Source organism: Spermophilus citellus (assembly GCF_964194105.1).
Source record: "Spermophilus citellus genome assembly, chromosome: 7".
In the NCBI taxonomy this organism is placed as follows: Eukaryota; Metazoa; Chordata; class Mammalia; order Rodentia; family Sciuridae; genus Spermophilus; species Spermophilus citellus.
The window spans coordinates 30,463,774-30,485,517 of record NC_138188.1 but is presented as its reverse complement, the minus strand read 5'-3'; the positions used below and the strand labels follow the sequence as shown (position 1 = coordinate 30,485,517).

At 36.3% G+C, this 21,744-nt stretch overlaps 1 protein-coding gene and 1 pseudogene across 3 annotated transcripts in view; both read right to left on the bottom strand.

The window, feature by feature from the left end:
* Positions 1–21,744, bottom strand: part of DNAJC13 (DnaJ heat shock protein family (Hsp40) member C13) — a 124,063-nt gene that overhangs the window by 23,502 nt on the left and 78,817 nt on the right. For both annotated transcript variants that reach the window (XM_081300893.1, XM_081300894.1), the window contains 9 exons: positions 20,615–20,750; positions 14,884–15,068; positions 14,415–14,489; positions 13,301–13,420; positions 5,926–6,105; positions 4,972–5,139; positions 3,566–3,679; positions 2,168–2,284; positions 931–1,108 (listed from right to left, as the gene is read on the bottom strand). In XM_081300893.1, the coding sequence (XP_081157019.1) occupies positions 931–1,108; positions 2,168–2,284; positions 3,566–3,679; positions 4,972–5,139; positions 5,926–6,105; positions 13,301–13,420; positions 14,415–14,489; positions 14,884–15,068; positions 20,615–20,750 (1,273 nt within the window). The remainder of the gene's footprint in view (positions 1–930; positions 1,109–2,167; positions 2,285–3,565; positions 3,680–4,971; positions 5,140–5,925; positions 6,106–13,300; positions 13,421–14,414; positions 14,490–14,883; positions 15,069–20,614; positions 20,751–21,744) is intronic.
* LOC308652698 (citrate synthase, mitochondrial-like) lies at positions 15,107–18,859 on the bottom strand (annotated as a pseudogene). The gene is made up of 2 exons: positions 18,818–18,859; positions 15,107–17,511 (listed from the first exon to the last, which is right to left on the bottom strand). The product of its transcript is annotated as a citrate synthase, mitochondrial-like (transcript).

Here is a 21,744-nt window from a genome sequence, read left to right as displayed (position 1 = left end):
TAACCATTATGACATGAATCGAATGAAGTATCTCTAAGCAGCACTAAAAGGCAAAAAATAAAATATTATAGTTTCTTAATTTTTCTTTGTTTTCACATTTTAAATCCCATCCCTGCCTCTAGGCCCCAGGCTAATGGCAAGAAGGACATTATAAGAGGCCCTAAGGATTTAGTCAGACCTTGTCTCAAAAAATAAAGAACATAAACAAAGGGCTGAGGATGTGATTCAGTGCTTAAATGACTCTGGGTTCAAATCCTGGTACCAAAAAAAAAAAAAAAAAAAAAAAAAGATCTGGAGTGTTCAAGTATTGTATTGTTTTAGATTTTACGTTCTATATTATCACATTAAAGTTATCAAAATTAGAATTGGAAAAAGCTTTTAGATTTTCACTCATCTGTCTTTCTGGAGTCAGGCTGGAGTGCTAATACTTTTGGAAGAATCCTCTTATAGATTGATGTTTAAGAGTGGAAACTCTCACCTTTTTATTATTTGAATTTTTAGACACTAAAAACTTCAGGCAAGTTTTCAAAAATATGAGTGTTCACAGGAACACAGCACTATGTTAGTACTAGAAAAGAGGCAAAATTTAGATTACTGAATAAATCTAAGCATTTACACTTGCTATGCCAATTTGTGTCATCAATGTGAAATTTCATACTATCAAATTATTCTGCCTTTTCAACTCAGACTCATTTTCTCTTTAGAGAGAGGAGTTCTTCTAAGCATGGTGCCTCATCTCTCTCCTTAGCTTACTATCTGTAGGTAGCAAATATTATTAGGTCAATTTCCCTTAAAATTATACAAAGTATAACATTATAATCAAGTATAATTTTCCCTGAGTTTTTTTTTTTTTTTATAAAATTGAGAATTGGAAATTTTTAGAACCCTTTGATTCGAAAGTTCTCATTAATTAAGGGTACAATTACACACCTGGATTATATTTTATGACATTTCTCAGAGCCTCCAAAGCCATTTCCACTCTTGGCAGGCGGTCTCCATGTTGCTCTGATTCCACTTTTGCAGCATGTGTGATGGCCATGAACGTGTGCAGATACTGGGCCTGAGAGCCTATGTAATCCAGGAGACTTGCAGCAAATGCTTTTGGAACCTGTCAAGCAGAGGAACATTTAAAACATATATGTCTTCAGAAATAACTATGACAAAGATTTCATAGCAAAAGAAAAAAATTCAACACATGAAAGTAAGCAAGATTATATTATAAATACACATGAATATACTTATACACTTGTGTGTTTTGTGTGTGTGTGTGTGTTGGGGGGATTTGGGTGGGAAGGAAACAAACCAAACTGCAGTAGAGTGTTTCTTAACTTTCAGAGGTCTGGTAAGTTCCCAGAAGTACCTCAGTACAATAATTCTAAGTTTAGAGTACTTCTTTGCTTTATCAAAATAACTGATTGATATGTAACATTTATATTTTTAAAAATTCTATATTCAGAATATAAATTCAAAGCATAGTTGAGGCACTTCACAAATCACTTAACTCATTCTGCTTAATACTAATTATACACACATACAATGAGATATTTCTGTGATAAATAATATACATTATGGTTTAGGAAACTCCTCTTTTTTTCCCTCAAAAGCAAATTCTAAAATAAAGTGTCACTCACTGCTTTCCTCCTTACAAATCAATCTCAAAATCCACCTTGCTATGTCCTACAAATAAGACAAAAACAAAAATTCTAACATGATTCCCAAGCACTAAAAAGAAAAAGATCCTCCCTTGCTTCTGGAAGTAATTATAGATCATTACAAGAGATAACCCGATGAGATGAGTCATCTAAAAGATCTTTCTGCTATTAACCTATATTTTCTTTTAATAACTGGCCAGAGAGCGCCTCTTGTCTTGTGGTCTAACATTCCATATGATGGAGTGAGTGTGGAACTGGCATTGTACTTTGGGAGCTGGAGGCAGACATGCTGGGCACAGTGGGGAGTATTATGCATAAGAAATCAAGTCTTCAACAATCAGATAAAGAGGCTTATAAGTAGTCCAGGATCACTCATCAAATACTTAGTTAGGTTAATTTATAATTAATTTCGAAAAGAGAAGGTTTTATTTCAATGCATACAGCGTGAATAAGCTAGTCGTTTTCAGTCACACAATATCAAAGGCAATGGACAAAATTCCAGGTAGAAAGCTTACCTCTAGTTGAAAAGTAGGGACTTCATTATACACTCTAACAAAAATCTCCCCCACAATAAGTTCTTTGGCATGATCACTGTAGACAAATTCTGATCCATAAGTTTTATCACAATCACCCTTTTAAAAAAAAGAATGTAAATCATTAATCTAATTTCTAAATATCCCTATTCAGTTTCATAACAGAAAAACAATTCAATAAGTCCACTCATTTTCTAGAGGAAGAATGCTGATACATATCACAGCACTCAATGCAACATTAATGTTTACACCGAACACTATGATTCTGGAATTGGAACAGAATTATAATTTTTAGTTGAAAGATTAAATGAAATCATTTAAAAATTTCAAAAGATCACAGAGATGACCAACAAAGTGTCTTACAGCTAGAGTTTACAAAGCATACACAACATTTTGCTCTTCTCTCTCTATTCAGCAGACATTTGGCCTATCAAGCTATATAGGAATAAAGCTGAGAAATGAGTACTTCTGGATTGGGTGTAAGGAAGGAACACATTAAATGAAAGTGTTGGAAAACAGTTTCTGAATACTAAGAGACAGTGATATAATAGAGCTTACAAAATCAAGAATAGGTTCCATTTAAGGAAAAGAAAAAAAGAAAAGAGGAATGGGGGGGGGGAGTTCCCATGAAGATGTAGGTTGAAATCACAAGGAAGTTAGGTCATACTAAAATAACATGTAAAAGTATAGAATAGATTATAAAGTGCTAACAAAGACAATTTATTATGAAGTGCATTCTGAAAAAAAGGCGAGATGATGTAGAAATGTGAGACTTGCTCTCACTAGCTCTGTAATTCTCAAAAACTTTATAAAAAATCCTATGTAACTATCACGGAATGAGTTAAAAAAAAAAAAAAGATCAACAAATTCCGAGTTATTTAGGATGTAAGAGTAATGATTGCTCTAAGAAAATCTCAGTAACTACAAATATAATGGTCTTCAAACCATCAATATCCAATCATCTAGGGTACCTCCTTATTTTCCATGCCACTGCCTGCCCCCCAACCTCATGGTTAACTAGCTTCTTCACTGGAAGGTAGGATGGTAGGAGAAATTTTCATTTGACACTGTAAAGCAACTTGCATTTACTGGAGAAAAGAGGATCATGTGAACAATTAAAGTAAGGCCTTTGGGTACAAAAACTAATTAAATAGAAATAGTTGTATGCAAGTAGTAATATCAACAAAGTATTATTTTAAACAACAGATGCTGTTCTTAAATGAGCTATAGGTGACAAAAAAACCATTGCCTTGATTAACATCCAACTGATAAACTGTGCATTTCTGGTTCATCAATACCGTTACACACTTTCTGGGATTCCAAGAAATTCCAAGATTCCAAGAATAAATTACCCAAGAAATTTATAAAACAATAGCATACTTTTTTAATCATGTTTTCTTGTTGTGATTCAAGAAATTCTAGTAGTTCTGCTCTTGTAGAGTTGTTCCATATCAAATAGGGGTTTTCTGTGTTGCTGTTAAGCATCTTCAGAATCTAGGAGATAGAACATGATCATTTTTTGTAACATGACCACTTTGTAACATTACCATTAAAATAAAATGACTGAAGTTATGACTTGTTTTTAATGTCTAAAATTTTCAAATTCAGGGTTCATTGAATAAGCAATATTACTGTGCTCCTTTGCTACTTAAACAATCAAGATACATTAAACACAATGGATTTCAAGAAGTATCCCAGTTACTCTAACAAGTATTGCAGCTGAGAAAAAAACAAGATTGTGAAAGACCAAATTACTTATCACAGGTCTCACAACCAGTAAGTGATGAACTGGGATTCAAGTTTGAGTCTGATTTCAACATCTTTAACATTTGTTCTGCTATGGTGAAAATTCAATATTTTGTATTTAGTATTTAATAAACACACAGTAAATATTAAAAAAGAATCAAACTATACTACCTTAATATATTTGAAAACAAAATCTAAGTCTTTAGGAAGCACACCATTATTTTATACTTAGCCTAAGTTGCTGAGTCTGTCTTTGAACTTGTGATCCTCCTGCCTTAGTCTCCTGAGGTGTATACCACCATGCCTGGGTTGAAGTGTACCCTTATGAAGGGAAATATTTATGAGTGACAAAGTTGGTCCAGGTTTTCTTGGCTATACCCTGATTCAAAGCTACATTAAGGAGTTCAGCAGACATAGATGGTGACTACTTAGCCATCCAAGGTGCTTTCACTTTGTTTAGCTCTCCTCAATGTTTAGTGTAAATAGAGACAGACATTTGACACATCCTTACATGTCCAAATGAAAATCTTCTACATTTTACATTTACAGAGCTTTGTGTTATGACTAAGCAGAGAGGATATAACCTCCATCTAATATAAAGTCATCTCATCCTTGTGCACTCACATGTATATAGGTATGACTTATCTATTTACTGTCTGGATTTCAACCTTAAGTGGGAATAGGCTATGGCTTAAAAGAAACAGCTAAAAACACATTTCATCCCTTGATTTCCAGTACTCTGCCCACTGTGAAACATCATTCCAAATTAACTCTCTTGTTCTGTCTCTTTGTGACTCAAGAATTATGGTGGGATCCACAGCTGGGAAACATAAAGTTAATTTATATTTGTAGAGACTTGAACTGAAGAGCTATTATCATTATCATCAATCCAAAACAAATTAACTTTCTTGGTTGAGAGAATAAGCATGCGAAAATTTCCACATTCAGGGTTCATTAGAATAAGCAATATCACTATGCTCCTTTGCTATTTAAATGATCAAACTATTCATAAAAACTCAGGCTACTTCTGAAGCACATACCTCAGTAGCACTAATGACAGCAAGCTTTCTAGCAACGTAGGGTGTCAGCATGCCAGCTAAACTCTTCCTTACAGTTGGATTTTCTGGGGTTGCTTGTTCTTCAGGCAAATACCCTCCAAGACGACTTAGAGCATGGACACTCAGTTTGGCAAGGCTGTTGGCTACTTCCTGTTATAAAAAAATTGAAACATTAAAGAAGATCTGTTTTCTTACATAGGTAACATAGAAACTTCATGGAATCAAAATCATAGGGAATTTTTTTTTTTTTTTTTTGTGGCACTGGGGATTGAACCCAGGGCCTTGTACATGCAAGGTAAGCACTCTACCAACTGAGTTATGTCCCCAGGCGCCATAGGGGACCTTTTTAAGGAGGAGAAAGCCAACAATAAAAAGGCACAAGAATGCAAACGCTGACATGATAAAGCTTTTGCATTAGAGTTTTTTATTTTTATTTTTTAATTTACAGGAAAGACCTTCAGAATCTATGTACGCATTTGTATCTATGGAATATTTACAGAATCACATTTGGAAGTATAGTGGGAGCAGGCACATGCTGACAATATGAGCAATAAATGACAACACTTAGGACACACACAAGAATATCTATAAAAATCAGACAAGTATTCAAGTGTCTGTGGGAAAGCTAGCCCCAAAAGCCTGATACATCACTGCATTTCTATTATATAAACTCAATTTTCAAGTCACAAAGTTTACTCTGAGTAATTAAGAAAAATATTAAATTGTGTCTAATATATGCTACTGCAAATTCCCTTGCCTTCAAATATAAGCTGTCAAGATAAAAAGTTTGGGGGCTTAAAAAACAATAAACTTAGTTATCTTAACACATAGTTTATCACCTGGTGGCTCTGGAGAGCTGAAGTTTTGCTTTCCATTAATTTAGCACAACCTAAATGGATATGGGTTCAAATTCAATACTAAAGCAATAAAAGTTACCTGCTGGTTTGTTTCTTCACTTTTCTGAATACCACTCTCTTCTAGTGTATAGTCATAATTAAAGAGATAACCAAGCAGATACCACAAAATTCCAGCCTGAAAGAGGTGTGTCTGTAGCCAGAAATCCACAGCAAAAGAACTGACACATTCTACAGCAAGAGCAGCCACCCGTGGAATACTCTGAGAATAAGAATACAAAATTAAGTCACAGGTTAAAAAAATAACAACAAAAACTCCCAAGAGAAATTGGTTGTGAATGTATGTCAAACTAGCTATTTTATTTTCCAAAATATTTGCCTCTGCCTGTATTTTCAACTTCCATTTAAAACAATACTATGGGGCAGCTGGGGACCGCCCACCTGCCTGCGACAGCCGGCCCACTGCCCCGGCGACTGGGTGGCTAGAGATCACCTGCCCGCCAGAGACAGCCCACCCGCTGTCCAGGAGACTGGGTGGCTGGAGACTGCCTGCCCGCCTGCTGTACGCGCAACTGGGCGGCTGGAGTCCGCCCACCCGCCGGTGACCGATCGCCCACCGGCTGCCAGCGCAACTGGGCGGCTGGAGCGCGACTGGGAGGCTGGAGACCGCCTGGCCCCCGGCGTCCGGGAGCTGAAACCAACCAGAGACAGTCCAGTCCCACCACTCCATTTGACACCCCAGTAAGGAGCCTGGGGCCCGCCACAGAAGAGAGGTGACGTCACTGGAGCTCGGCTGTCGGAATTCCTTCCCAGTGGAATCCACTTTAACAAGCATAGTCTACCAACACAAAGGAGAGACAACAGAGATATAAAAAACCAAAACAAATTTATAGAAGAGAGCAGAAACACAACAATCAAATAGAGCTGGAAAGTAGCGTGAACATCATGAAAAAACAAGGGAAAAAAGGAGTACAAACAATGCAGGACAACTTGAATCTACAGGAGGACCTAGAAGCATCAGAAACAGGGATAGGGAAAGAACTCAAGGCATACCTAACTCAGACGGAAAGGAATATTAGAGAAGACATGAGACAGCAAGTCCAAGCAATAAAAGTATATTTTGAAAATGAATCAAACAAACAAATTCAAATGGCAAAGAACGAGCTTTACCAGGAGATAGAGATCTTAAAAAAAAAATCAAACAGTAATCCTAGAAATGCAGGAAACTATAAACCAAATTAAAAACTCAAACGAGAATATTACAAATAGACTAGATCAAGTAGAAGTTAGAACATCAGATAATGAAGACAAAGTTTATCAACTTGAAAAGAATATAGTCAACACAGAAAAGATGCTTAAATCCCACGAGCAATCTATTCAAGAGATATGGGATGTCATAAAAAAACCAAATTTGAGTCATCGGGATAGAAGAAGGCATAGAGAATCAAACCAAAGGAACAGACAACCTATTAAATGAAATAATTCGAGAAGACTTCCCAGAGATGAAAGATGGAATGGATTGCCAAATCCTGGAAGCCTACAGGACCCCAAATATTCAAAACCGTAATAGACCAACTCCCAAGACATATAATTATGAAGATAGCCAACATACAGAACAAGGAGAGAATATTAAAAGCTACGAGAGAAAGGAGGCAGATTACATTCAGGGGTAAACTAAATAGGTTAACGACTGATTTTTCATCACAGACTTTGAAAGCGAGACGATCCTGGAACAATGTATTTCAAATGCTGAAAAATAATGGATTCCAACCAAGAATACTGTATCCAGCAAAATTAAGCCTCAGATTTGACAATGAAATTAAAATCTTTCACGATAAACAAAAGCTAAAAGAATTCGCAGCCAGAAAACCAGCACTGCAAAGCATTTTGAGCAAAATACTACAAGAGGAGGAATTGAAAAATAGTGCCCAAAACTAACAGCAGGAGGTATCTCAGTAAAGGGGGAGGGAAATAACCAAAAAGTAAAAACTAGCCAAACTAAAATAAATAAATAAATAAACATGAATGGAAGTACAAATCATATTTCAATTTTAACCTTAAATGTTAATGGCCTAAACTCACCAATCAAGAGACATAGGCTAGTAACCTGGATCAAAAAAACAAATCCAACAATATGCTGCCTTCAGGAGACTCATATGATAGGAAAAGACATACACAGGCTGAAGGTAAAAGGTTGGGAAAAATCATATCACTCACATGGCCCTTGGAAGCAAGCAGGAGTGGCCATACTCATATTGAATAAAATCAACTTCAAACCTAAGTTAATCAAAAGGGATGAAGAAGGACACTATATACTGTTAAAAGGAACCATCCACCAACAAGACATAACAATTATCAATTTGTATGCGCCAAACAATGGAGCTGCAACGTTCATAAAACAAACTCTCCTCAAGTTCAAGAGTCAAATAGACTACAACAAAATAATTATGGGTGACTTCAACACACTGCTCTCGCCATTAGACAGATCCTCTAGACAAAAGCTGAATAAAGAAACTATTGAACTCAATAGCACAATCAATAACCTAGACTTAACCGACATATATAGAATATATCAACCATCATCAAGTGGATACATGTTCTTCTCAGCAGCACATGGATCCTACTCAAAGATAGACCATATATTATGCCATAGGGCAACTCTTAGTAAATATGAAGGCGTGGAGATAATACCATGCACCGTATCTGATCATAATGGAATGAAACTGGAAATCAATGATAAAAGAAGGAAGGAAAAATCCTACATCACATGGAAAATGAACAATATGTTATTGAATGATCAATGGGTTACAGAAGACATAAAGGAGGAGATAAAAAAATTCATAGAGACAAATGACAATATAGACACAACATACCAGAATCTATGGGACATAATGAAAGCAGTTTTAAGAAGGAAATTCATTTCTTGGAGTTCTTTCCTCAAAAAAAGAAAAAACCAACAAATAAATGATCTCACACTACACCTCAAAAACCTAGAAAAGGAAGAGCAAAACAACAGCAAATGTAGTAGAAGACAAGAAATAATTAAAATCAGAGTGGAAATCAATGAAATTGAAACAAAAAAAAAAACATTGAAAAAACTAAAAGTTGGTTCTTTGAAAAAAATAAATAAGATAGACAGGCCCTTAGCCATGCTAACAAAGAGAAGGAGAGAGAGAACTCAAATTTCTAACATACGGGATGAAAAAGGCAATATCACAACAGACACTACAGAAATACAGAATAATTAGAAAGTATTTTGAAACCCTGTATTCCAATAAAATAGAAGATAGTGAAGATATCAATAAATTTCTTAAGTCATACGATCTGCCCAGATTGAGTCAGGAAGACACACACAATTTAAACAGACCAATAACAAAGGAAGAAATAGAAGAAGCCATCAAAAGACTACCAACCAAGAAAAGCCCTGGACCGGATGGGTATACAGTGGAGTTTTAAAAAACCTTCAAAGAAGAATTAATACCAATACTTTTCAAGCTATTTCAAGAAATAGAAAAAGAAGGAGCTCTTCCAAATTCATTCTATGAGGCCAACATCACCCTGACCCCAAAACCAGACAAAGATACTTCAAAGAAAGAAAACTACAGACCAATATCTCTAATGAACTTTGATGCAAAAATTCTCAATAAAATCCTGGTGAATTGAATACAAAAGCATATCAAAAAAATTGTGCACCATGATCAAGTAGGATTCATCCCTGGGACGCAAGGCTGGTTCAATATACAGAAATCAATAAATACTATTCACCACATCAATAGACTTAAAGACAAGAACCATATGATCATCTCGATAGATGCAGAAAAAGCATTCGACAAAGTACAGCATCCCTTTGTTCAAAACACTAGAAAAACTAGGGATAACAGGAACTTACCTCAACATTGTAAAAGCTATATATGCTAAACCTCAGGCTAGAATCATCCTAAATGGAGAAAAACTGAAGGCATTCCCTCTAAAATCTGGAACAAGATGGGGATGCCCTCTATCACCACTTCTATTCAATTTAGTTCTTGAAATACTAGCCAGAGCAATTAGACAAAAGAAATTAAAGGCATAAAAATAGGAAAAGAAGAACTTAAATTATCGCTATTTACGGATGACATGATAATATATTTAACAGACCCAAAAGGGTCTACAAAGAAACTGCTAGAGTTAATAAATGAATTCAGCAAAGTGGCAGGATACAAAATCAATACGCATAAATCAAAGGCATTCCTGTATATCAGCAACAAAACTTCTGAAATGGAAATGAGGAAAACCACTCCATTCACAATATCCTCAAAGAAAATAAAATACTTGGGAATCAACCTAACAAAAGAGGTGAAAGATTTATACAATGAAAACTACAGAACCCTAAAGAGAGATAGAAGATGATCTTAGAAGATGGAAAAATGTACCCTGTTCATGGATAGGCAGAACTAACATCATCAAAATGGCGATATTACCCAAAGTTCTCTACAGGTTTAATTTGATGCCAATTAAAATCCCAACGGCATTTCTTGTAGAAATAGATAAAGCAATCATGAAATTCATATGGAAAAACAAAAGACCCAGAATAGCTAAAGCAATTCTAAGCAGGAAGTGTGAATCTGGAGGTATAGCGATACCAGAGTTCAAACTGTACTATAAAGCAATAGTAACAAAAACAGCGTGGTACTGGTACCAAAACAGGTGGGTGGACCAATGGTACAGAATAGAGGACACAGAAACCAATCCACAAAATTACAACTTTCTTATATTTGATAAAGGGGCTAAAAGCATGCAATGGAGGAAGGATAGCATCTTCAACAAATGGTGCTGGGAAAATTGGAAATCCATATGCAACAAAATGAAACTGAATCCCTCTCTCGCCATGCACAAAAGTTAACTCAAAATGGATCAAGAAGCTAGATATCAAATCAGAGACACTTGCATCTGATAGAAGAAAAAGTTGGCTCCGATCTACATACTGTGGGGTCAGGCTCCAAATTCCTTAATAGGACACCCATAGCCCAAGAGTTAATAACAAGAATAAATAAATGGGACTTACTTAAACTAAAAAGTTTTTTCTCAGCAAGAGAAACAATAAGAGAGGTAAATAGAGAGCCTACATCCTGGGAACAAATTTTTACCCCTCACACTTCAGACAGAGCCCTAATATCCAGAGTATACAAAGAACTCAAAAAATTAAACAATAAGAAACAAATAACCCAATCAACAAATGGGCCAAGGACCTGAACAGACACTTCACAGAGGAGGACATACAATCAATCAACAAGTACATGAAAAAATGCTTACCATCTCTAGCAGTCAGAGAAATGCAAATCAAAACCACCCTAAGATACCATCTCACTCCAGTAAGATTGGCAGCCATTATGAAGTCAAACAACAACAAGTGCTGGCGAGGATGTGGAGAAAAGGGTACACTTGTACACTGCTGGTGGGACTGCAAATTGGTAAGGCCAATTTGGAAAGCAGTATGGAGATACCTGGGAAAGCTGGGAATGGATCCACCATTTGACCCAGCTATAGCCATCCTCGGACTATTCCCTGAGGATCTTAAAAGAGCGTACTATAGGGATACTGCCACATCAATGATCATAGCAGCACAATTCACAATAGCTAGACTGTGGATCCAACGTAGATGCCCTTCAAGAGATGAATGAATAAAAAAAAAAATGTGTCATCTATACACAATGGAGTACTACGTAGCACTAAAAAATGACAAAATCATAGAATTTGCAGGGAAATGGATGGCATTAGAGCAGATTATGTTAAGCGAAGCTAGCCAATCCTTAAAAAATAAATGCCAATGTCTTCTTTGATATAAAGAGAGCAACTAAGAACAGAACAGGGAGGAAGAGCATGAGGAAAAGATTAACATTAAACACAGACGAGTGGGGGGAGAGAAAGGGAGAGAGAAGGGAAATCATATGGAAATGGTAGGAGACCCTCAATGTTACACAAAATTACATAGAAGAGGATGTGAGGGGAAAGGGGGGGGGGAACAAGGGAGAGAATTGAACAACAGCAGATGAGGTAGAGAGGGATGATGGGAGGGGAGGGGAGGGGAGGGGAGGGGGGATAGTAGGGGATAGGAAAGGTAGCAGAATACAACAGTCACTAATATGCCATTATGTAAAAATGTGAGTGTGTAACCGATGTGATTCTGTAATTTGTATTTGGGGTAAAAATGGGAGTTTATAACCCAATTGAGTCAAATGTATGAAAGATGATATATCATGAGCTTTGTAATGTTTTGATCAATAAAAAAATAAAAAAATAAAAAATAAAGCCAACAATAAAAAAAAATACTATGTACAGTCTTTTAAGTCTAAAATAAAAAGTGACCTCATGATGAGGTAGAGTTAACATCTTTGAGACTAGTGTCTACAGATTTGGGAATATACTTTTCCCTATTTCTAGTATTTTTAATTTTTAAAAAGTGGGCTAAGGCAACAACAGTAACTCCCCACTGGTGATCTTCATACAATGATAACATTTTGTGCAGATACAAGCATTTAACTTGATTTTATCAGAGTTTGTATTCATACTATTTCTAAGGACACCAAGTAGATAAGAGTTGAGCCGGTAGTTTCATTAAGCTCTAACTTCTACATACTTTAGTCCATGATCACCCACCTCCATCCTGTTCTATTAAGCACAACTTACCCAGTTATGTAAGAAGTCCCTTTCAACTCTGTCACCAACTGTATCTCCTCTTAGCCAACTTCCCTCAGCAGTTTTGGATTGGGAAGGAACCATATGCTCTCAGATGTCTACAGCCTTTCTCATTTAGCAGCAAATGAACTCTTAAGTTTAGGCTTTATATGGTCCTTTATTTTTATTAGATTTATTCAGTTCGGCCTTTTCTCCCTCTCTCTGTTGGAAATTAGGTGAAACTCACTTCCTTTACATATGTCACTTGAGCCTTAGTTTTTGTGGGCCTGCTAGGAATAAAGCCCTACCTCCTTTTTTTTTTCTTGGCACCAGGGTTTGAACTTGGAGCACTTGACCACTGAGCCACATCCCCAGCCCTATTTCGTATTTTATTTTGAAGCAGGGTCTCATCGAGTTGCTTGGTGCCTTGCTTTTGCTGAGGCTGGCTTTGAACTTGCGATCCTCCTGCCTCAGCCTCCCAAGCTGCTGGGATTAATAAACTTAGGTATCTTAAAACACAGTTTATCACTTGGAGGCTCTGGAAAGTTGAAATTTTTGCTTTCCATTAATTTAGCATCAATCTAAATGGATTTGGGTTCAAATTCAATATTAAAGAAATAAAAATTGTGTCACAGCACGGGGTCAAAGCCTTCATATATAGTATAATTTCTATGAACAATGTTTTGAGTTGCAAACTACTTGTAAATAATGCTGAGATAACAACCTAATTATAAAATCGGGGATAAGCTATTTGAAAAGAAAATTCATTACTGACTGTACCCAGAGATCATTAGGAACTCTACCTTGCCAAAATATAGTACTCGACAGAGATCCTTGATGATGCTAGGCATTTCTGTGATCTTCTCTCGGCATTCTTCAAATTGAGCAGCCACACTATAGCACTTACTTATGTGTCCACACACCTACAGACAACAAAACAGAGCAAAAAAAGGAGAGTCACATGTGCATCCCTTATTTAAGACAGTAGAAATCAAATCAGAAGACATTTGTGAATAATGCTTAATGGTGTATAATGATGTTCCACAATTAAACAGAACATTTCTATTGTATCATGAGTCTTTCTAATTCAGATTTCTCATAGATGCAGAAGTTGGAAAACTGTGGCTACAATGAAAAACATGGCAAAATCAACCCTGGCTTGTTTCTGTAACACCAATAACCTAAGAATAGTTTTTGAATTTTCAGTGAGTTAATAAAAAAACAACAAAAAAAATCTAACAGAGACTGAGTAAAGTAAATCTTCAAATATTTATTTACTCTCTGAACCTTTGTAAGAAAAGTGTCCTTGTCTCTAAATCAAGGTATTTTTATTCAGTTTATTTGCATGGTAGAATATTACAATTTTTACATAATACCCTTCAATAAGGAGGGAAAAACCAGTACTCAACTGTTTTATATTTTAAATTTTGCTAGCATAAGCAAAGGGCCACATAAAAAGAACAGTTCTACAATCATAATGAATTCTTGATGAATTTTCTGTCAAAGAATTCAACTATTGTTGAATAGCCAAATAAAATGCTAGGGATGGAGGAGAGAGGAAGAAGGAAATTAGGGAAAGGGCAGGGGAGATACATAAAACAAGAATGAAAAAAACAACAAATATTTTAAGCTGGTAATGGAGACATAGGGTTCAAAATACTCTAAGAAAGAAAAAAATTAGACCAGTACACTACAAGTGATTTAGTACAATGCTTCTTTAAGTATGAGGCACAGATTAGCAGCAGCAGCAACACCACCTGGAAACTTGTTAGAAAAGCAGATTCTCAGGTCTCAACCTGGAACAAGACTAGAAGCCAGAAAACTGTGTTTTAATGAGCCCTCTAATTTATTCTCATATATATTAAGGTTTGAAGCATTACTAGTATAACTTTCTTGAAGCCAGAGTTTTAGCCTTACCTGTACTGACATGTCACTTGGTTTACTAGAGCGATTCAGGACAGCTACACAACGACTGAATGCCTCCTGTAATATCTGCAGAGAAAGAAATGAGCCATTAACTCTTCATTTTGACTTTAAATCTGAAAAGCATTTTCTAGCAGGAATAAGATAACTTTTTAGTGTTAGCTATCTGGTAACTAAATTAACATGTTAAATAAACTATCAAAAGTTCTGTCCCTTTTAAGAATTCCCATAAGCTATTTTGTAAGCAACAGTTCCTTTTACTAATTTTGAACCACAGTATCCTCAAATTCACATTAAGAACTAAAGCTCCATTTTTACTCTTAATTTTGGTACTAGAATATAGAGAATAAATTAAAGGAGAAACCATATCAACTGCATTTGTACTGGGTGAATTCTCTTTGTCATGCGTCATTTAATTTTCCTTAACTAGCTTAAAGATAAGCCCAAAGGCTATTCATATTACCTCTATCCCATTCTCCCTTCTGAGCTCTTCAGCATTGAGGGCTGAACAGTTGACGGTGTGAAAAGCTAGCTCTGCAGCTGCAGGCAATAATGGTGATTCTTTCGAGAAAAGGAAGTCATCTGAAGTTTCCATTGTTATAGTCCTAATTAGCATGGGGTACCCTGCATATTTATAAGGCTGTAAATCTGAAATAACCAAAAGTTAGTACTGGGAAAATAAAAAACACAACGAAAACTGATCATGCAATTGTTTTAAGTTGATGCTGACACCATGTTCAATTTTGTTGCCTAAAAAAAAAAAAAAAAAGAAAGAAAATATTCAACATCTTAAATACCTCCTAACTTCAGTCTATACAAGAAATTAAATAATATTTTTTTGGAAAATTAATCATACTTTTGAACAAGATAGGATAGATATTAACACAGGCAGGCAATGGGCCCCCCAAAGCCTTTTTAAAATGCAAAGACCACTCAATGAAATTAACCTGTAGAAATATTCCAAACATTCCAGCCAACTTGTTTGTTCTGGAGCAACAGGAAAAGGGAGCAGGAAGCAGGCCACAGGCCGGATCTGAGCGAAGGCTACAGACTCGATTTTCCAATACCTCTTTTATACAGATACAGACCAATAGCCTTGGCGCTTTTCCAATATCTGTTTAGCATAGATAGTGATCAATGACTCTGCCTGGTAACTATATTAATTCCTAGACTAGTATACTTAGTTGACAACCTGCTATCCCCACCTTCCATCTTATTTCTTTTCTTCTCACTTGAATAAATCCCACACCTTTACTCTTACTCTCTGTTTTCTGTGGGTTTCATTTTTTTTTGAATTTGAGAGATGAGAACCCAGAAAGAAGTCACTGGCTAGGCTCTGCTGCATCACTACAGAGCTACAGCACAGATCCTGCTATTGACTGTATCAACGGAGAATCAGGTTTTGCCTGCTGCAGAGATTCCCTGCTGTGAAGGTACAATTGCAGCATCTCTAAATCTGGTTTCACTTCGCATATAGTTTTTTAAAAAATCTTTTGAAGTCTTAATTTATATTTTAACTTCAAATGTATTTTCAGTGTCTCAGATAAACTTTAATCTTGAATCTTAAAGGACCCCTGAGACAAAAGTATACTTTAAAGCTTCCTCATCTTCTGGTTGTCAGTTTCTCCCAGTCTCCAGTTTTACCCTGACTTCATCAAACCATTTGTTTGGTTTGGGCCTTTCTAAAGGAAAGCCTAGGGCTTGGCTCCAGATGAACTGTGTCAGCACACCCAGTGCCCATGACGTCCCAATGAGGACCATGTAGTAATTCATCTCCATCACGCCATAGTACTGGAGCAGCACCCCACTGTAGGCATCTATATTTGGCCAAGGATTCTTGGCCTTTCCCTGCTCCAAAAGGATAGTGGCACAATCTTGTACAAGTGAGCAACAAGTTTGAACATAGGGTCATTAGGCAGGTGTTTCAGAGCAAACTCTCACTGACTAGAATATTGTGGATTTGTCTTCCTTAGTACTACATGGCCACAGTCTAGGACAACCCGTCCTGAATTGAGTGTGCTCCAATTGTAGTTCTTTCGTCTGATACATCTCTACCAACTTCCTTCTGCAGTTGTGTTAGCCAGACAAGTACTTCCTGATTCACTAGTCCTTTTAGAGGCCCTGCTAGCCTATTCAGCTGGTGCAAAGAATGGTTAAAGATCTGAAAGGGCACTGCCCACCAAGTGGTTGGTGTGGGCACTTACATTGCCACCTTCTTGGTCACTGTGGATGGTGAGGTATAAGCACATGAGCTTACTGAATTGAGCATTAGTATAGCCTAACCTGTTCGTGAAATTGTGGCACCAGTCCAACTTAGAATCAACGACCCCAATACTGCTGCCCTCCTGGTAGAGATTCTGGTAGGTCTCTACAGTAATACAAGGTAGTTTTTCGATGATATCCATACAATCTTCATATATTAACTCCCAGTATTTGGTTTGATTAATACCCTCTGCATATGCCCAGGCAAAGTTACTTTCACTATTGAGCGCTGTAATGGCTGCAATGAGTTGAGACATGGGGTACAGATTGGTAGGAAAGTTGTCCAGCATGGTGAACACATGAGAAGGCAGAGCTGCCTTCTTTGTCCACTCCTTTGAAAACCAAGATAACTGGACAGATCCCAAGAGAGAAATAGGTATCAGTAGCCAAAATAAGCCCTCAGAGAGGGGTTCTTAAAAGAATGCTCTCATTGGGATCAAGAACTGATGTTTCATATACAAGTCCTTTCATTGGCCTCTCATGACACCACACATCATGTCCACAGTGATTTGGCCCACCACTGTCTTGCCATATTGCTGCCTGAATGCCTTAATTCTGCCCTGCTAAGGTATCAGGTTGGTCAATATGCCTTTCAAATTAGTGGAAGAAGTACGGCTTGCTGGGCAACAAGAACAAGACAGGATGTGTTCTTGGCACTCAAGAGCTGTGTGGCAGCAGTGAGTAAAGCTATAGCAGGCAACTCTAGGATCTGGTGAGGAGGGAAGAAGAGGAGAGAGATGTGGCAGAAACAGAAGCTGCTGCTACCAGAGGCCACGTCAATGGGTGAAATCAGTATAGTTGTTGTGATACTTTGTACAATACCTACTTTCTTTTACCCATGTGATCTTTTAAACCTAATCACAGATAGCAACAACAAATACACCAAAAAACCTGCATTAACATTTATGATAAACACCTCTTTTAAAAAAGATTGATATTTTATTTGTATTTTATATTCGGCTTTCTGAATAACAAGTGTACTTTTCTTTTTTTTAATCAATTATCTTAAACATTTGAAAATACTAAATATAATCTGTTACTATAATATAAAACAAAATTCTTATTTAGCTAATTCCATTTTTTATTTTGTTTTTGGGGTTTTTTTTGGTAGTGGGGATTGAACCCAAGGGCACTTTGCAACTGAGCTACATCCCCAGCTCTTTTTATTTATTACTTTTTTAAGTTGCTGAAGCAGGTCTGGAACTTGTGATTCTCCTGCCTCAGTTCCAGAATCATTAGGATTACAGGCACTCACCACTACACCCACCTTAATTCCATGTTTTGATAACTTTTGCCTTCAAATCTGCTTATCATACACAGGTGCACAATTATTGCTTTTCAAAAAGCTAATCTATTAGATAGGACCATGCCAATAAATTTGCCATAATTTTATAAGTACTTCTGTTCTTCCATTTGAAATCAACATAAAGCCTTTTGCCTTTTGAAGCTGAGTAATAATCTGCCTTAAATTAACTCATTTTTAGATGGCTTAAAATTAAAAAAAGCAAAAGGTGCCCTTTAGAAATGATCCTATTTTCCTATTATAACATATATAGATACATACATCCATATATTTGGTAAGAAAGAATTGTGAATTAATTAGAACCCCCACCCCAGAACTTAATGGGTATAAGCTCCCCCATGGGAAGAATGGAAGACAGCCTTGACAACAGGCAAACTAGTGCTGAGTCACAATAATTTGTGGCTAATATAGTTATCAGCCATTAAATCAAGTGGGGCTGAGGTTGTGGCTCAGTGGTAGAGCGCTTGCCTCGCGTGCGTGAGGCACTGGGTTCGATCCTCAGCATCACATAAAAATAAATAGATATTGTGTCTATCTACAACTAAAAATATATTTTAAAAAAGGAAAAATAAATCAAGTGGTTTTAAAGAATTTCTAAACTGATTATGCATGCTGGTGAGTGCCACATTACTAAAATATTTTATATAGAGTTCAATTCATATACCAAGAGTGAAACAATTAATCATTGCTCTCCTTAATAATCGATTTCTAGATCCTCGGGCTGTCCCCTCCAATACTTAAATTACTACTCCATCTGGTCTTCAATTACTCAACACTCCACCACCCTCTTCCTTCTCTTCCAGCATCATCCTATAGCAAATGAGTCTCCCACTTTGTTCTGTACGCCAACTTCAGTTCCCAAGCCAATGTGCATCTGCTATATCAAACCCAATTCAGGTTGTTCAGGTTTTTAGAAAGCAATAGAAACTATTCAAGTGGTCCTGTACATCTTTTTACATCTCTCATTCCTTTCATCTCTCTCAAGATCTTCTTGTCCCCTGCGACAGTTTGAAAAACACTGGTATCTGTGAAGTAGGTGTGGTTTCAGGGTGTAGGATTATTCAACATGTTTGCAAGGCCATGTGGCAGTGATGCTGGACACTGCCAACTTTAACTTCACAATCTGAAATGAAACGGAGTCATGCAAATACAAATATACAGGCAGAGCCTTTATTATTATTAGGAAGGCTTCCACCTGAGAAGGGAGACACAGCTCCAAGAAGAAAGTGTCAGGCTGGCTCACTAGAACAATAAAAGGAACTAGTTATATTGACTGCTTTTAGGACTGGACTTTAGGAAATTGTCTCATGAGTTAAGTGAAAGTACCTGGCTCTAATGTGTGCTTAGTACTGTTTGAGAGTGAATAGATGAGGCTTGTTTGGTGTCTGACATTAAGGTTTTGATGGCTGTATGGTAATGAGCCGAGGGCAAGGAGTGCATTTGCTCTTTGTCCTTAATATCTAAGTAGCTCGGGCTGGGGATGTGGCTCAAGCGGTAGCGCGCTCGCCTGGCATGCGTGCGGCCCGGGTTCGATCCTCAGCACCACATACCAACAAAGATGTTGTGTCCGCCGAGAACTAAAAAATAAATATTAAAAAATTCTCTCTCTCTCTCTCTCTCTCCCCCCTCTCACTCTCTCTTTAAAAAAAAAAAAAAAAAAAAAAAAAAAATCTAAGTAGCTCTAATGGTAGCAGCCCAGAAAGCCAGGAGTATATTGAAAAAGATGTTGTGTCCGCCGAGAACTAAAAAATAAATATTAAAAAATTCTCTCTCTCTCTCTCTCTCTCTCTCCCCCCTCTCACTCTCTCTTTAAAAAAAAAAAAAAAAAAAAAAAAAAAAAAAAAATCTAAGTAGCTCTAATGGTAGCAGCCCAGAAAGCCAGGAGTATATTGAAAACATTTAATACTTTGTTGGGATAACAGAAGTTGGGTTTTTAGAAAGTAGTAGAAACTGTTCAAGTTGGTCCTGTATATCTTTTAGTGTTTTCAACCTTCTGAACCTTTTGGAGTTAGGAAAGTCAGATTTTTATATGTAATTTAAGAAGAACATTAAATGATCCTTCAACTCTAAATTCCATTTAATATTTTAGATTTAATATGTTTGCTGCTACATGGCTAAACATAAAAACTAACCATGTAGTTTCATGGAATGGAAATGTCACTCAGGAAGGAATAATGAAAACTTGCTGGAAATGGAAGAATAAAAAAACAAAAAACCCACAAAAAACAAAACAAAAAACCCACAGTAAGAAGAGGAAGGTATGAAAAAAAACATCATTTTGGATCTTCCTTTAGAAAACTACTCTTCCCATATCAATGTGATTCCACAGCCAGGCGTGGTGTTGCACAACCTGTAATCAAAGCTCCTCTAGAGCCTGAGGCAGAAGGATACAAGTTTGAGGCTGCCTGGGCAACTTAATAAGACCCTTTTTAGAATTTTCAAAATTCTAAAAAAGGGTTGGGGTACAGCTCAATGACAAAGGATTCAATCCCCAGTACAAGAAAGAAAAGTGATTCCAATTATCTTTTGCAGTAATAATTCTAAAATCTATCAGAATATACTATAGAAAAAAATTAATGATAGGATTAGTTGGGTGATAAATCAAAATCTGTGATAACAGATGCCTTACCTTCTTTATGTCGGTTGAAGAGAATGCTCTGTGTTTTCAGAATTAAAATTATATTTTCTGGATCTGGTCCATCCACTATTTTTGTTGATTTGGTACATAAAAATTCATATGCTTTATTTACTTTTTCAAACATATCCTATGTACAACCAAAGGTAATTAAATTTTAACTTGGATGATCTCAAATCACAACAGGGTAAAGATGGCTTATAATTTACCAATACTTTCTTTATTATTTTATTAGTTACATTAAGGAGTTAATTCCAACTGGAATCTAACTGATATACTATTAACGTGAAATTTATTTTTCCTCTAAAAAACTATCCAATGATCTCAATAAAACTTGCTAAAAATTCTTCAAATAAGAACTTAAAACATATTTCTCATATTGAACTCTTAGAATTTTAGTTAATTTAGAAAACTAAGCTACTGTCTATAGAGCATTATGCCAAGCACTGAGCTAAATGCCACTATTTTATTCTCAAAATAGCCACGTAAGGTGTGTAAATTATAATCTTCATTTTTCAAATGAGGATATTAAGACTCACTGATATTAAGTAATTTACTTGGAAACACAAAGTCAATTGGTGGCAGAGTTAATTATCCCAGGCTTCTGACTCATAAGTCCATACTCTATCAATATTATGTCCCATTGATTTATATATTGATTGTTGTTTTAGTATCTGATAAGTATAGCAATTTAACAATTGATTTTAAGTTTTATTCCTGTCCTGACTGTTCTTTTTCTCTCATATAAATCTGAATCGCTGCACAATTCCCCCAAAGTAAAACACCCCCACGTAGCCTTTGGATAAAAAATGTTTTACACATATAAAAGTGGCACCTTATCAATATCAAATCTTCCTGTTCAGGAATACTGTGTTTTTAATGAAAACCACTGACTTGAAATCTGTAGAAATTATCCCAGGCTTCTGGCAATAAATTATTAGTCCCTAGTTATAGTGTTCTTAAGTGACTTCATCTTTTATGAATTCTCATTGGACACGGTGAGATCAAGGAATACTGGCAGGAGATGATTTAAAATCTGAACCAAATTTTCTGCTTCTTCAGTTAGAATGCTATGCAGTTGAATGTCATTAGAAAAAATTACAGAAGCTGGGGTAGTGGCCCAG